At 38.0% G+C, this 14,788-nt stretch overlaps 1 protein-coding gene across 2 annotated transcripts in view; it reads left to right on the top strand.

Annotated features, from left to right (window-relative positions):
• Positions 1 to 686: 686 nt before the first annotated feature.
• Positions 687 to 14,788, top strand: part of aatf (apoptosis antagonizing transcription factor) — an 85,639-nt gene continuing 71,537 nt past the window's right edge. Inside the window, exons 1-3 of one of the 2 annotated variants that reach the window (XM_052035414.1) lie at positions 687 to 872; positions 9,548 to 9,730; positions 10,822 to 11,139. In XM_052035414.1, the coding sequence (XP_051891374.1) occupies positions 788 to 872; positions 9,548 to 9,730; positions 10,822 to 11,139 (586 nt within the window). In that variant the 5' untranslated portion in view covers positions 687 to 787. The remainder of the gene's footprint in view (positions 873 to 9,547; positions 9,731 to 10,821; positions 11,140 to 14,788) is intronic. The other variant, XM_052035415.1, reaches the window with a different exon arrangement.

Below are 14,788 nucleotides of genomic sequence, written 5' to 3'. Positions count from 1 at the left end.
TTATTAATGTTTAAAACAATTTTATTAAACAACATAAATTGCATTTCATACTTTAACACCTGTTTAATCCAACTGGGTATATTACTTTAAAAACTGCGTTAAAATAATAAACCATAACGTTGAAAGATGCGGCAATAAATTTTCAATCATATTTATTCACCCATTATGAATATTTTAATATGGTAATATAATCATGTTATCAGAGGATTCATATATAAGACGCTTTGGTGGATAATAACGAGAGTCACTGGTACAATATTGTATGTTTCGCTCTCACTATATTCATCATATGGATATATTGAAATAATAGTGGCTAATATTTTCACTGTCATAACTCTAGCAGCTGAGCAGCAACTGAATATTAATACATTCTACTTTGTTGCTAATATGTTAAAAGCCTCAACACTTGGGAAATTTAAAGCCTTGAGACCCAGGAGATTAAAGAAATAAAGACGAAATACTTGCCGACCAATTTTATAAGAATCCTAAAGAGATTTCGCTAGCTGTATGAGAGAAATAAATATTATTTGCCATTTTAAGGGTGCGTTACTTTGATTCAGAACGTTGCTAACATTATTATCATATTTATGCAGTTCCTTGTTCATCAGATTATAGGGAAGGACATCCCCCAAAAGGTTACTGTGATAAGTGGTATCTTAAGCAAGTTGAGCGTCGTAAGAGAAATGTGAGCAGTGCGTGTGTGTCTCAGCCGGAGCCGGAAGTCGTCTCTGCAATCGGATGTGTGTCATCCAGAATAGGCTCCATTCGGACTGCAGGCAGGAGGAAGATGGCGGCCTCCATCGCACAGCAGTTGGAGGAGTTGTTAAACCCTTTGCCGACTTTTAAGGATCCGGAGGACGAGGAGGATGAAGGTATCGGGGGCCGCGGCTGAGGCTCCGGGGGGCTGCAGGGGCGGGCGGTGTGCGAGGGCCTGTTGACGGGGGTCCCGGTCCCCGGCGGCGTGGCGCCGTGTCTGGGCAGCCGGCCGCTGGAGCCCGTGTGCGCGGGGCCGCTCCGTCCCGGTTACGGCTCGTCCCCTTCTCTGGTTATAACCCAGGCTGTTTCTTCTCCAAAGCCTGCTGGAATCCCGTGGACAGGTTTTTGAATGGCCTCCCTCTGATCACGAGGGGAAATGAAACATAACTACATAGTATGAAGAGATGTCAAAATTCAGTTCTTAATAGAAAGGCGCCAAAGGAATATTTGAATAATTCAAATAGCCCTAAAATTTTCTACTGTTATATCAGAAGAAGTCAGAAAGCTGACCAACTTTTATATCCAGTTAAGCTCAATTTAAAACTGAGTTTTCTTGCTATCTGCTTCAGAGCTGTTCAGCCAATCCTAAAATCATTACATTATTTAGCATCCACTCTTGATCTTGCATTTGTAATGTTGCTGACACAAAGGACTGCAGCTGTTTGAATCTGGAGCAATGCACAAAAAACTGGAGGAACTCAGCAGATCAGGCAGCATTAGTGGACTCACAGAGACACAAGAGACTGCAGATGCTGGAATCTGGAGCAACACACAAAATACTGGAGGAACTTAGTGGGTGAGGCAGCACCCATGGAGGGAAATGGACAGTTGACGTTTCGTGTTGAGGCAGTTAAGATGAAGGGTCTCCACCAGAAACATCGACTGAACATTTCCTTCCATACATTCTGCCTGACCCATTGAGTTCCTCCAGTGCTTTATGTGTTGTGCCAGCATTTATGGACTGTCCATTTCCTTCTATAGATGCTTCCTGACCTGCTGAGCTCCTCCAGCTTTTTGTGTGTTGCTTTATAATGTTGCTGTTGGTTCCCACCCAGTGTTTATATTGCCTGGCTAGAACTGTGGAGTAATCCCACCTAAGAAAAGAACCAGATTCAAATGTGAGCAGTAAAACATATAGATGGGTTTTTAGTGTACAAAAATACATCAACTGCTGGAAACATGAAGTAAGAGAGAATGTTAGAAACATTGAACAGGCATTTAAGAAGATAGAAACGATTAATATTTTGAATTGATGATCTATCATTCACCCAACCTATCCATGCAATTGACCCGAAATGTCGACAGTTCCTTTCCTCCCACAGATGCTGCTCCACTTGCTGAATTCCTCCAGCAGATTGTTGCTCCAGATTCCAGCATCTGCAGTCTCTCATGCCTGCCCTCTCTCCCTATTTCATTTCAGTGTTTACAATAACAATATGTAATTATTTACACCTTTGACTGGTTTAATCAAATATCATGGCATTTCACGGGAGCATTATCAATCAAAAGTGGATACTAAATAATGTAATGATTCTAGGATTGGTGAACAGTTCTGAAGCAGATAGCAAGAAAACTTGCTTTTAAATTGAGCTTAACTGGATATAAAAGTTGGTCGGCTTTCTGAATTCTTCTGACATAACAGTAGAAAATTTTAGGCCTATTTGAATCACCTATTTAAATATTCCTTGGTGCCTTACCAATAAGATTTGAATTTTGACATCTCTTCATACTATATACTTCATGTTTCATTTTTCCTTGCGATCAGAGGGAGGCCATTCAGTCCATCAAGTCTATGCTAGCTCTTGGAGATCCCATTCCTTATTTTCCTGTAATCAATTGTTTCTCTCATGCCCATCATCTCCACCCTGATTTTCCATGGGTAGATCACCTATACCAGGGGTAATTTACAATAAACAATTAACCTACCAGCACATTCTTGGTATGTAGCAGGAATCCGGAGCATATGGGGGAAACCCATGAGGTCACAGGGAGAACATACAAACTGCACACAGACACCGTTCTAAGTTAAGATTGAACCTGGGTTGCTGATGCTGTCAAACATCAGCACTACCTGCTACACTGCTCTGCTGTCTGTCACCCTGCTCTGGATTTTTTTTTGCGGTGGAAACCAAAGTGGAATGACACCACATTTCAGGAAATCTCATTTTACTTTGTTCTGGCATCAAGTTGATCCTTAAATTACAGCACTAGTTTATTATCAGTGCAAAGATAAAGTATATCATAACTTTTCCTCTTCACTTCTACTCGGATATACATTGTTTACTTAAACACTGGTTATTCTACTTTTTCATTAGTTTTAGAAGGGGCTAAAAGGTTGATAGGATTGTGGGGGGAGCACTTGTGTCACTATGACTGTGCACTATTCTGTAGAGTTCACTGTTTGTCACATTGAAAGGGGGAAACAGGTAATTTAGGCACAGGAATCAGCAAAAATTACCTAATGATGTCCTATTGATGATTAAAACTAGTCTGGGCACTTCACAACTTGAGGTTGACTCCTCATTCTCCCGAGCTTACCTTCTTGAAAGAAAGCATCTACGTAAGTAGTTTGCTCCCATCATCATCTTGATAAAATTATTTTTAAAACTTTTTTTTTAAGTGTATCTTTGTACCTAAGATACTTCAACTTTATAGTAAAACAGAAAACGACAACTATGCTCAGCAAGTCTGGCAGCATATGTGGAGAAAGAGCCAGTGTTAACATTTTTGGTCCTCAAATGCTAACTCTGTTTCACTGATGCTAGCTGATCTATTGAGTATTTTTAGCATTTTCTATTTTATTTCAGATTTCTAGCTGCTTCAGTGTTCTGCTTTAACTTTGTGGCAGTCCTTAACATCCTTTCCAAAGTCTCAACGTCATTCGCCAAATGCAGAAACCAAGCTTGTACACAAATTTTAACTCAGGCCATTTTAAAGTTCTGTATATAAAAACAAAACAGTTTTTTAAAATATTCTTTTGACCTGTATATACATTCTCTTTGCTCTTGTTATAACTTCATGGCATTGGTTACTATCCTTACAGATTTATGAATTAGAATTCAGAGGTTCAGCATTTGACCAAATCATATGCATCAAACAGCACTTTTCTAAGTCAAACGTTATTTTAAGATGTCCTTTTCCCTGGGTTCAAGCTGTCATGTCAAGGACTCAAGTACAGAAATTACTTTAGACACCTTATTACAAGGCTTCAGGAGTGCTACATTGTTGGAGGTGCTAGTATTTTGAGACATGATCTCAAGAGGCCAGAGAGTTTGTGTTTGTATTTCTTGTAGTTTAGAAGAGGGGTGACCTTATTCAAATATATATGAGGGTCTTGACAGGGTAGATGTTGAGATGTTTTCACTAGTGGAGAGTCACAAACAAGGGGACGTTACCAAAACTGAGGTGTGTAGAAATTCTCTCAGAGGGTAGTAAAGGCCAGCTTATTAGATATATTTAAGGTGGAGATGGATAAATATTTGAAAGGTTAAGGAATTGGGGTTTATGGGGAGCTGGCATAGAAGAGTTGAGGCCAGCATAGGTCAGCCATGATCATATTGAATGGTGGGGCAGGCTAGAGAATATGAGAACCTTTCTCAACTCTATCATTTCCCTTTTTAACCAAAATTGATCAATCGGTCATTCATCTCATTGTTGTTTGTAGAACCTAGCTTTATAAAAACTAGCTGCTGCATAAACCCCAGGAGGGGAAAAAAAATCAGTGGGGAAGCACTTAGGTATTCATTGTATGTGAAAGAAAATATCCAACCTTTCCTTTAATAGGAATGGTTGGATATTGCTTCATTTGCACAGAATTCCAGCTTTATCAATCTTGAGGATGGGTTAATTTTGTTGTACTTTGATGTTGAAATATATCGTGGTAGAATATGCAAATGATTGTTTACGGCTAAACCCTACCAGTTGTGCAAAATTTTAGATTTATTTGACCATACAGATTTCTAATTTTATAGATGTGCAGATACATACTGTTAATTTTTTTTATTTCAGAGCTTTCCTATTTGAGTAGAAGTTCAAATTTTCTCTGTATTTCACAAAATGAAAGAATAAAAGTAACTTTCTTCTATGATGTGCCATCAAGTCCTGGGGCATCCATAGGTTTTGGAGCCAATTAATTATTTATGTTGTAATATTGGGAGACAAAGCAGAAAATTTATGTACAGCTAGGCCTCTTACAAGAGTGAGAATAACATCCAATTAAACTGTTTTGGTTGAGATTTTTAATTAGCTGAGGTGCTGAGAGAGCTTCTTGGTTTTTCTTCCAGTAATGTGATTGCATCTTCTGTGCCGAGCTGAGAGGGCATACTTGGCTTAATGTCCCACGTGAACAATGTCACCCCCCACAGTGACACTCTCCCTCAATAATTCACTAGAGAGCTAGTAGCACTTTTAAGAGAAGAATTAGATTTATCAGAGTTCTTGCGTTTTACCCCAAGTTGCCTGATTCATTGGCACTCTTTTGTATTTAGGTGATCAAACTATTTCCACATTAAATCTGAGATGAGTTAAAGGTGGAAAGTCTATTTCTGCTTGGCATTAAAGCCATGTGTTTCTGGTTGCATATTTTACAATATTTATAGTACCAGTGGATCACAGAGCTAAAAGAATTAAACTAGCTTCAATATATAATGAAAATATAGGACAGTTGGGGCTGTGCCAGCTCATAATTTTTAACTGTAATTTCCACTAATGTGATTTTCATGATGGTGGACCAAATTCTCTGGAGAGATTTGGAAGGCACTTTCAATAAGGAGATGGGAGGCACTAAAGTGCCCTTTGTGTTAACAATGATGCTGACAAAATGTGATAAATGGAATTTTTATTCTTCCATAAACAGAATATTTGATTGCAAGGTTTTGAATATTAAATTAAACCTAATCGGAACTCATTTTTCACCTGCGATGTACGTCAGTTTCTCACACTTTAATATTAAACAGCTTTCTGTTAACAGTTTTCCCTGTGTTTCTCCATCTTGATCCGTCCCTCCTTGGTGTTAGCACACTCAGCTCTTAGTGGCAAGGTGGCTCTGCCTGGTTGTATTTTGTGGTCAAGTTTTTGGACAGTGTTTCATTTAAAGTCTTGAGGGACAGTACAAGTTAGCCTTCTGAAAAATGTGGACAGCTCTTTGGTCTTGTGTTTATAGCTTTTCTGTTCAACCTTGTATGAGCGATTGGAAATCTTCACCTTTTTCTTTAATTTCTTCTCATCTTAATTTTTAAAATTATTTTGAGGATTCATGATTTTTTTCCTGGGAAGTTTTGGATTTTCAGCAAAATGATTATTTTAGTCAAGTATAGTCTACATAGTTTGTAGAAGCCAGGTGCTAATTTAATCTAACTGTTGCTGAATTCAAAGTTAAATTTCTATTTGTATTTCCATTGATTTGATGCATCTCCGCTATCACATCTGTGTACTATATGTTTTACTGGCTACTTCATATATACCTATCAATGATTATAGGAGATGCAATAATTCATCATAGTCAAGCTATTTTTGCTTTCATACATGACGCCATTTAATAGGCTTGTGATTCCCGAATATGACAGATAACCACTTGCTGTTCAGAAATTATAGATAACATTTTTAATATTAAAATTATATATTTTAGGAAGCCTTACAGGCACTGCTTGCTTACTTGCATCATTTAAATTTATTTGAATGCTGTTTCTGAACCTCAGTTCTGGCAATGTTTTCACGTTATTTTATCGTTTCTACAGTTCGCGATTGGTACATTTTGAAGTAAGCGGAGCTACTCTCAGCAACTTTATGTACCTAAACATCAGGAAACCCATTTTGCATAAACCACACCATGTCTACTATCACAATGCTAGTTGTAGCTTGACCTATTATACTTGCTGCAGCCAACCAGATCATGCCTGAGAACAGTACTTTTCCATTTGAGATTAGGCCACCAATGGCACCCGGAATGTCACAAAATTCTCAAAAGGGTACAGGAAAAAAAAAGACAGTTCTCTGATTTTATGAGTCTGTGCATGCACTGGCTGCAGCCTGAACATTGAGATGTATTGTCTTCCATCACAAACTAAATTGACAGTGAACATTTTAACATCTGTAGAAAATTGAAAGGAATTTTAATCAACATAATTGGTACATTGTCCTATTGTGTTTGTATTTGGGGTACTGTTCCAAGTATATTTTAGTAAGGTGCTAAATTAGTTATTCCCTTTTAAATTGATTGGATTCCCGTACAAACGGTATAGCAGGTATTGCTGTAGGAATCCATATTAGATCCAAACTACACCTGAAGCTTTGTGGGATGTGTTGAATATTTCAATTTCAGGCCAGCTTGGAATTTCTCCCTCATTTTTTTTCTATTGCATTGAGATCTGCATTTCTGCTGATTTTGTAAATCAGATTAGATTAGTTATTGTCGTACGCCAGGGTGCAATTAATTTCATTGCTCGTGTGAAGCTCACAGAATAGACCGTATACATGGTAACAATAAATACAACAGTAAATACATAGATGAACGCAAAAACTACAGAATGGTGAAAAGTGTAGTAGTACAAACTGATGTTGTACAAAACGAAATGCTAAGTGACAATAACAGAAGAGATGGAATTAAGAGTTCGAGAATGTGGCAGCACCACAGGGAAAGGGATGTGAAAGGGTGTGATTAGTTCAAAAGTCTGATAGCAGTGAGGATGAAGCAGATCTTGAATCTGGTTGTCCAGGCTTTCAAGTTCCTGTATCTTCTGCTGGAATTCATCCTGAATTCAAATTTCATCATCTTTGCTACCAACTTCCATCTCTGTTCTTACTTCCACATGATCCACCTCTGGATATTCCCTTCCCTTTTACTTCTTTTTCTGGGGACCTGTTAGAATCAGTGATTGCCACTAGCTACCTTCACTGTACTTCCTCCCACCTGGCTTCTTGTCCAGTCTCCATTCCATTAGTTTCTCCATCTCCATAACATTTGATCTGATGATGCTACCTTCCATTGCCAGTATTCCTTTTCCTCCAACCATGGATTCCCTTCATCTATTATGGAGGTGGAGAAACTGAGGAAATGCAATTGAGTCCTTATAGAAAGCAGTTAAAGAAGTGCTTGGAGTCAGTGATTGCTACCATATCCTCAAAACACAGAGAGAAGTGAAAGAAGGCAAAGGCATCGTCATGGGTGGATCATGTGAAAGTGAGAGCATGGTAGAAGTTGGCAGCGAAGGTGCTGAAACTTGGGTTCAGAGCAAGAATAGGATCTTCGACCATGTCCATTCCATTTCCTACACCTCCCATTCTGCCAATTCCTTGAACCAGGGTAGGGTTCCTCTTGGAGAGACAAGAGACTGCAGATGCTGGAATCAGTCCTGATGCAGGGTTTTGACCTGAAACATCGATAATTCCTTTTCCCCCCACAGATGCTGCTTGACCCACCGAGTTCCTCCAGCAGATTGTTTTTTTTTGCTTGGGATTCCTCTTGACCTCACTTTCTGCCCCACTATTCTTCACATCCAACACATCATCTTGTGATAAAGACAAATACATCTTCTTCTCCTCAGCATTCCAGAGGGAGTATTACCTGCCTGAAACTCTAGGTCACTTTTCTATCTCTATCAGTATCCACTCCTTTTTCAAAAACACCTTCCCATGTAACTATAAGAAGTGCAAAACCTACCCTTTTATCTCTTCCCTCCACACCATTCAAGACTCCAGGTGAAGCAGTGGTCCACTTGTGCTACTTTCATTTACTACACTGAATTCAATGCTCATCACATGGCCTTCCACACTTGGGGGGGATCAGATGCAGGTTGAGTGACCTTCCTGCAGACACCCACCGTTTGGTCTGTTGTCATGACCCTGAACTCCTTATCATTTTACTTCTCCTCCTTCTCGTTCCCACTCCAACCCCTCAATCCTCATCCTCCTATAGTGTTCCAGCCAAACTCAATGGAAGCTCAGAACTGCACCTCATCTTCCGACTGGGCATAGTACACCTTTCAGGACTCAGCATTGAGTCAACAATTTCAAATAAACATAATTTTTATTGAAGTTTCCCAGTGTTACTTCTTAATTCCTTTGATGTCACACGATTGTTCTGCATTTTAACTTCCCCTGAGCTTTTATTACTCTGCACTATCATCCCTTCTGCCACCCGATTGCTCTTGCCTGCTCTATCACTGACATTTCATTTTGTTCTCTCCCCCCTCCTTTCCTTCTCTGCATGTAAAACAAAAAAAGATTTTTCTCCACTTTTTCCCACTGTTAATGAAACGTCTTTGAGCTAAAATATCTTTGGAGTTTTTCCTTCCAGAGATACAATTTGACTTGCTGAGTATTTCTAGCACTTTCTGCTTTTATTTCAGACTTCTGGCATCTGTATTAATTTTTATTTGTATTTCTTTTGATTAACTGGATTGTCTGACTGTGGAGGTGAAACAAACACGCCTGCCCTGTGTATTAGAAATAGGAAATGCTGTAAGCACTCAGCAGGTCAGGCAGCATGTGTAGAGAGCAAAATAGTTTGCAGTTCAATTAAGTCTGTAATATTTTGCTTTTGTATGGTAGCCCTATAGCAAGGTATTAATGGAGAATAGAGTACAGGTAGGAAGCAACCCACCCACACTCAAAATGTCAATTTCAGCAGGGTGGCAGCAAACATAACTGTAAATTGTGCTATTAAAAGAATATTATTGAACCATTTTACACTGAAATACATGCACTTTCATGTGGTGAATTGACTGCAGCTGTTGCCATATTAACGTTAAAACTAGGTGGTTTCTTGGACTAAACTTTTCTCTTTCCTTTGCAGCAACCATTGCCAAAGTCATTGACAGATTCAATGAAGGAGATGATAACCTCATATTTGACAGTAAACTGCGGAAACAAGCATCAGCTTTGCTATGTGATACAGACAGGAGGTATGTTGGGAAGGCGACCACTCGAAAGGCATTGCAAGAAGAGGCCAGAGAGGATTCTTACTCTGATGCATCAGGTAGGAGATATTCCTTAGCATTTTCATAGTTATAGGTAATTCTAGTAAGCGTGTTCACCTGTATGCTTCATATTATCAAATGCTTAGGGAAAAATAATTGATTTTTGTTGTTATTCTCTCCATTTGCTAGCTTGAAAAGCAAACTACAAAAAGATCTTTGATCAAGCAGGATTCAGTTAAAAATATAGTAATTGTTTTCACATTTTGTTTCTGTTTTTAGTGACAATAATATGGGTTTTAAAATGCAGATTTTTATGTAATGGACTGCATTAGGATTCTACAAAAATAAATATTGTGTAATTGGTGCAGGTGTTAAATCTGTGAATTTTAAGTTTTATTTATAACGCGTAACAGGGAGTTGAACACTTGCTGAAGGAAGCAGCAGACATTTAGTTGAATTGCAATTATTGCAATATTTGTAAATATCAAAATATCAAAATTCTCAGTTAATATTACTTTAAAAGTGACTGAAATCTGTTCCTGTGAATTTATTCTTTATTAAATAACTGTTTGTCACAAGACTGTACAACTCATGACTTTGTCTTTTGGAGTTTGTCCAAATATCTTGCTTTTAGAAATACACAAAAAAAAATCAGAGAAAGTTATGAATCCCATTGAATTCCACCTTGCATACTGGGTAATTCATACTGTCAGTGTTTGCTTGAAACATTTGGTAGCAATGACTATGAATTATCTTCATGGAAGCCTCCTACATTTTGAAAATTTGCATTCACCATGTAACAATTTAACCTGGCAGCAGGGTTCCTACCAAATTGAGTCATCTGATTAATCTTATCGTTTCAGTTTGCATGGCTGATGAAGAATTAAATTGTATGAAGGCTGCCAGCTTAAGGTATTGTAGAGCAGTGGTCTCGCCTCCCAGTTTTAGCACGTCTTTAAAGCTGAAGGGAATTCCCATTAGGTTATACAGTCTAAACTTCTGAATGGAAATTCTGAATTATTTTAAATACCCTTTCAATATGTATATAAAAATGTTTCTGAGGTATATAATATTTGTTAAACAAGTAGGGAAAAGCATGAAATGTTAAAGCTGTTTAAAACTTATAATGTTTTATGTTCATAATTGTTAGATGAAGAGGAAGAAATGACCGACAATGTGGAAAGCACCGAGGATGAAGATATTGAGGAAGTGAATAACAAAGAACCTTTGTGTAAAGCAGTGAATGAAAGCAAATTTGACTTTGAAAAAATCAAAGACTTTGAGGAATTCACAGAAGGCATGGATGATTTAGGAGAAAGTGATAGTGGCGAGGAGGAAGAGGACGAAAATGATCATGATGACAGAAGTGACGAAGATATGGAGAAGGACAACACCTCAGTAATGACTTTCTCCAAGGTGAAAGTAGCCGAAGAAGTGGAGAAGGGAAAGGCGGTTAGAAACCAAATAGGTATGTTTATGAGTTCCTTTGTCATGTTGATAAAGTAGTCTTTGTGGTCTTATGTTTACACAAGGAAAATGTATTTTGCCATTTTTTTTAAAAAAAAGCATTTCTCTCTTTCTCTCCTCTACCTTTCTGTTGATTTTCACTGCTCCCACCCTACTGTATTCTTCACCTGAAATGATAGCGCAAAGTTTATTTGGGATTTTTAACATTTCATATCATTAAGTGATCAGATGATGGGAGGTTTCCTTCTGCAGGCAGGATTAATTCTACCAAGCTTCAATTAAAAATAATTTTTATTATTCATTATGCTTGAATGTGTTAATGGTGCCATGACTGTGAATTTCCTTTGCTACCCTGCTACTTTCCAGAAATATTCCATAAATTTTGTAATAATTATCCTGCTGGAATTTGGATATTTTGGTGGATATATTTTCATGGATATATAACCACAATGATTCACTGGTTTTGGGAGGATACGGGTTTCTTCCAGACATTGCATGTGTTGATCTGGGTTAGGAACTGGGTACTGGAAATGCGCATTGTGTTTTTTACTGCATCTTTAGTCGGTGATTGTGCCTGTAGGACAGGAGAGGGAAGGAAGGAATAAGGTAATAATGTCAAAGAAAATATTTAAGCATTGGAATCTGACACACAATAATATGCCTGAGTTATCGTGAGTTGTCTTGCATCCAAGTTTCAGGGGTGCATGTTTTCAGATTTTCATTCCATAAACAGAAACTTGCAGCTGATGATTATAGTGTTGATTAATAACTGCATATTTATTTTCTTCTTCCCCAACACATCCCACTGTTTGATTAAAAAAATAATATTTGTGGTTGGTATTGTACTTAAGATGAAAGTTTGCAAAAAATAGAAATATAATAGGCAATTATGATATTCAAATGGAGTCTGCCAGTAATTCCTGATGGGACAGACGGGCTTTTTTATAGTTGAGCCAATGTCCCTATTCTTCATAATTTAGTTGTCTACCACCAACAGGAGGAGAGGTCAGTGAATCCTTAACTTGCTGGAACATCTTGCACAAAGGAAGGTGATTGTGATTGTTTGAGGACAATAATGTCAATCCCAAGACGTTATTAAAGGCATTTCTTAGAGCAGTTTGCTGAGACGAACCATCTTTGGCTGGTGCATCATATGACCTTTTGTTCATTATGAGAAAATTGATAGCATTGTTCAAAGGTGATTGATAAACCCTATTCATTTGCACTCCCAACTCCTGAGAGGTGAATTTTGTCTGCACGCACATGCAATGAGGCCTGGACAACATTCGGGGTCTGACTAATGTAGTAAAAGTAACATTTGCACCACACAAATACCAGACAGTGGACAACTTCAGCAAGAGTGAACCCAACCATTTGTCCTTGATGTTCAATGACACTATCATTGCCGAATCCACCAGAAAGTATGAGGTTACCATACCTACTCATTAAACTCAATAGAAAATTGGTAGCATAGCAGTTAGCGCAACGCTATTACAGCGCCAGCGATCGGGGTTCAATTCCCGTCGCTGTCTGTAAGGAGTTTGTATGTTCTCCTGTGTCTGCATGGGATTCTCCAGGTGCTCCGTTTTCCTCCCACATTGCAAAGACGTACGGGTAGGTTAATTTGGGTTTAAAATGGGCAGCGTGGAAGGGCCTGTTACCACACTGTAAATAAATTTTTTAAAAAATTTAAAAATTAAAAAAAATTTGCCTATTCTATTGCAAATGGATTTTAAATGGTGTGATGAGATGTAATTGCCATATAAAGTTCCTTTCAGCTGGAAAATTTTAATTATTGTTGGAAATTTTTTTTTAAATGGTAGAATTTTAAACAATTTTTATTTTTCTCTTTCAATCCCATCTTCCCTTCCTTCTGATTTTTGACCATGATTTTGTACGTATTAATTATTCTGAGTTACACTTCCTAGTTTAGACTCTCACCAGAGATTCTGAGCTGTTCAGTCTGGTTGATCGAACAGATACTCGTTGATACACACTTCATCCAGGTCCAGTACCATCACTGCAGGCTGCCACACTAAAATGGATTTCAAGTTATCAAGTTCTAATGCAAATGCTGATGGAAAGTGAAGGTGTAATGGCTGCAAATTCTGAGCCATTATCAATTACTTGATATAACACTCCTGTTATTATAAATCAATTTATTATGAACAATATCACAAAAGATTTGCTGGTCTGTACAAAAAAAACTTTGTGCTTTTGTATACATCCATCAAAAACGAGATGCCATAATATTTTGCTGTGAAGCCTGAAATTTCCAAGCATAGATGAGTGCTCTCTGGGCTGGCTACAGTTATCTACATTATCACATTTAGAATAATAAAATTCAGGTTGGTAGGTACATTCACAAAAATTCTTTCCCTTCTCTACCTGTGGATATTGGATATCAGCTGAAGTAGTAATGTTGATTAGTTAATTCCTAAAAATGCAAATCTTAGGATATTTATCCACAGAACCCTGGTCTTTATGATGACCGTGGATTACGTTTAGTGATAACTTCACTTATGAAATTAAAAATAGCAAGTGACCTCTGCTGATCGGAGCGCAAACAAATCAACACACAGTTCCAAGTTTCACTTTTCAATTCAAACTGTTGTCTGCTGGACATTTGAGATACTGCATTTAGCTTGTGTGTCCTTGGGCTTAGGAAGAGATAAAATCAGACAGTGGTCACTATCCAGCAATCTCTGCTTTACAATATATGTGCATTGACATTGCTTAGCTTTGATGCCCTTGGCTACCAAAACAAACATGCTATTTCCAGACAGATGAAGAAGGCCATTTGGGCATGATACAAATGGGCTACTGGTTTCTGTGGAACCATGTCATAGCGTATGCATAGGAAGGAAAGTGGAATTGAGGAGATGAAATAAATGGGACAGAATGCAGACAGTCTTACCAGATACTGAGGTATTAATGGAAATTCAGCCCATGACTTCTGTCTGCCTTTACCTAGTAGATGAGAAATGGGATTAGGCCATTTAGCCCCTCATGCTTGGTCATTCATCCAATATGGTTATGGCTGATCGTTTGATCTTGACTCCCTTATTATCCAAAAACCTGTTGATCTCTGTCTTCAATAAACTCAGCAACTGAGCTTCCATAGGCCTTTGGGTACATAGTTCCAAAGAATTGCTATCCAATGAGAAAATATATTTCTTAGTGTGAATAAGTTACCCCTGATTCTAGACACCCTGCCAGGGCATTTGTTATCCCTGATTCTTCCCTGTCAAGTCTCATAAGAATTTTGAGTGTTTCAATGAGACCATCACTTATTCTTTTAAACTGTGGAGTATATAGACATAATCTGCTTATTCTCTCCTTTATAGTATAATTTGCCCCATTCTATCTCAGGAATCAATTTGGCAAACCTTTGTATTCTATTGCAAATATATTCTTCCTTATGTACAAGACGGGTCTCCTTGCCTAATATTCTAGTTGTTGTCTTATCAGGGTCCTATATAATTTCAGGAAAACTTTTTCACTTTTTTACTCTGATACTTTGATAATCAAGGTGAACGTACCGTTTGCCTTTCTAATTGCTTGCTGTACAGGCAGTCCCTGGGTTACATAAGGGTTCCGTTTCTGAGAATTGTCCATAAGCTGATTTCTCTGCAAGTCAGAAACTTCCA

This window comes from Pristis pectinata, chromosome 21, assembly GCF_009764475.1.
Source record: "Pristis pectinata isolate sPriPec2 chromosome 21, sPriPec2.1.pri, whole genome shotgun sequence".
In the NCBI taxonomy this organism is placed as follows: Eukaryota; Metazoa; Chordata; class Chondrichthyes; order Rhinopristiformes; family Pristidae; genus Pristis; species Pristis pectinata.
Note: the sequence above shows the minus strand (reverse complement) of the source record. Positions and strands in the feature narration are given on the sequence as shown.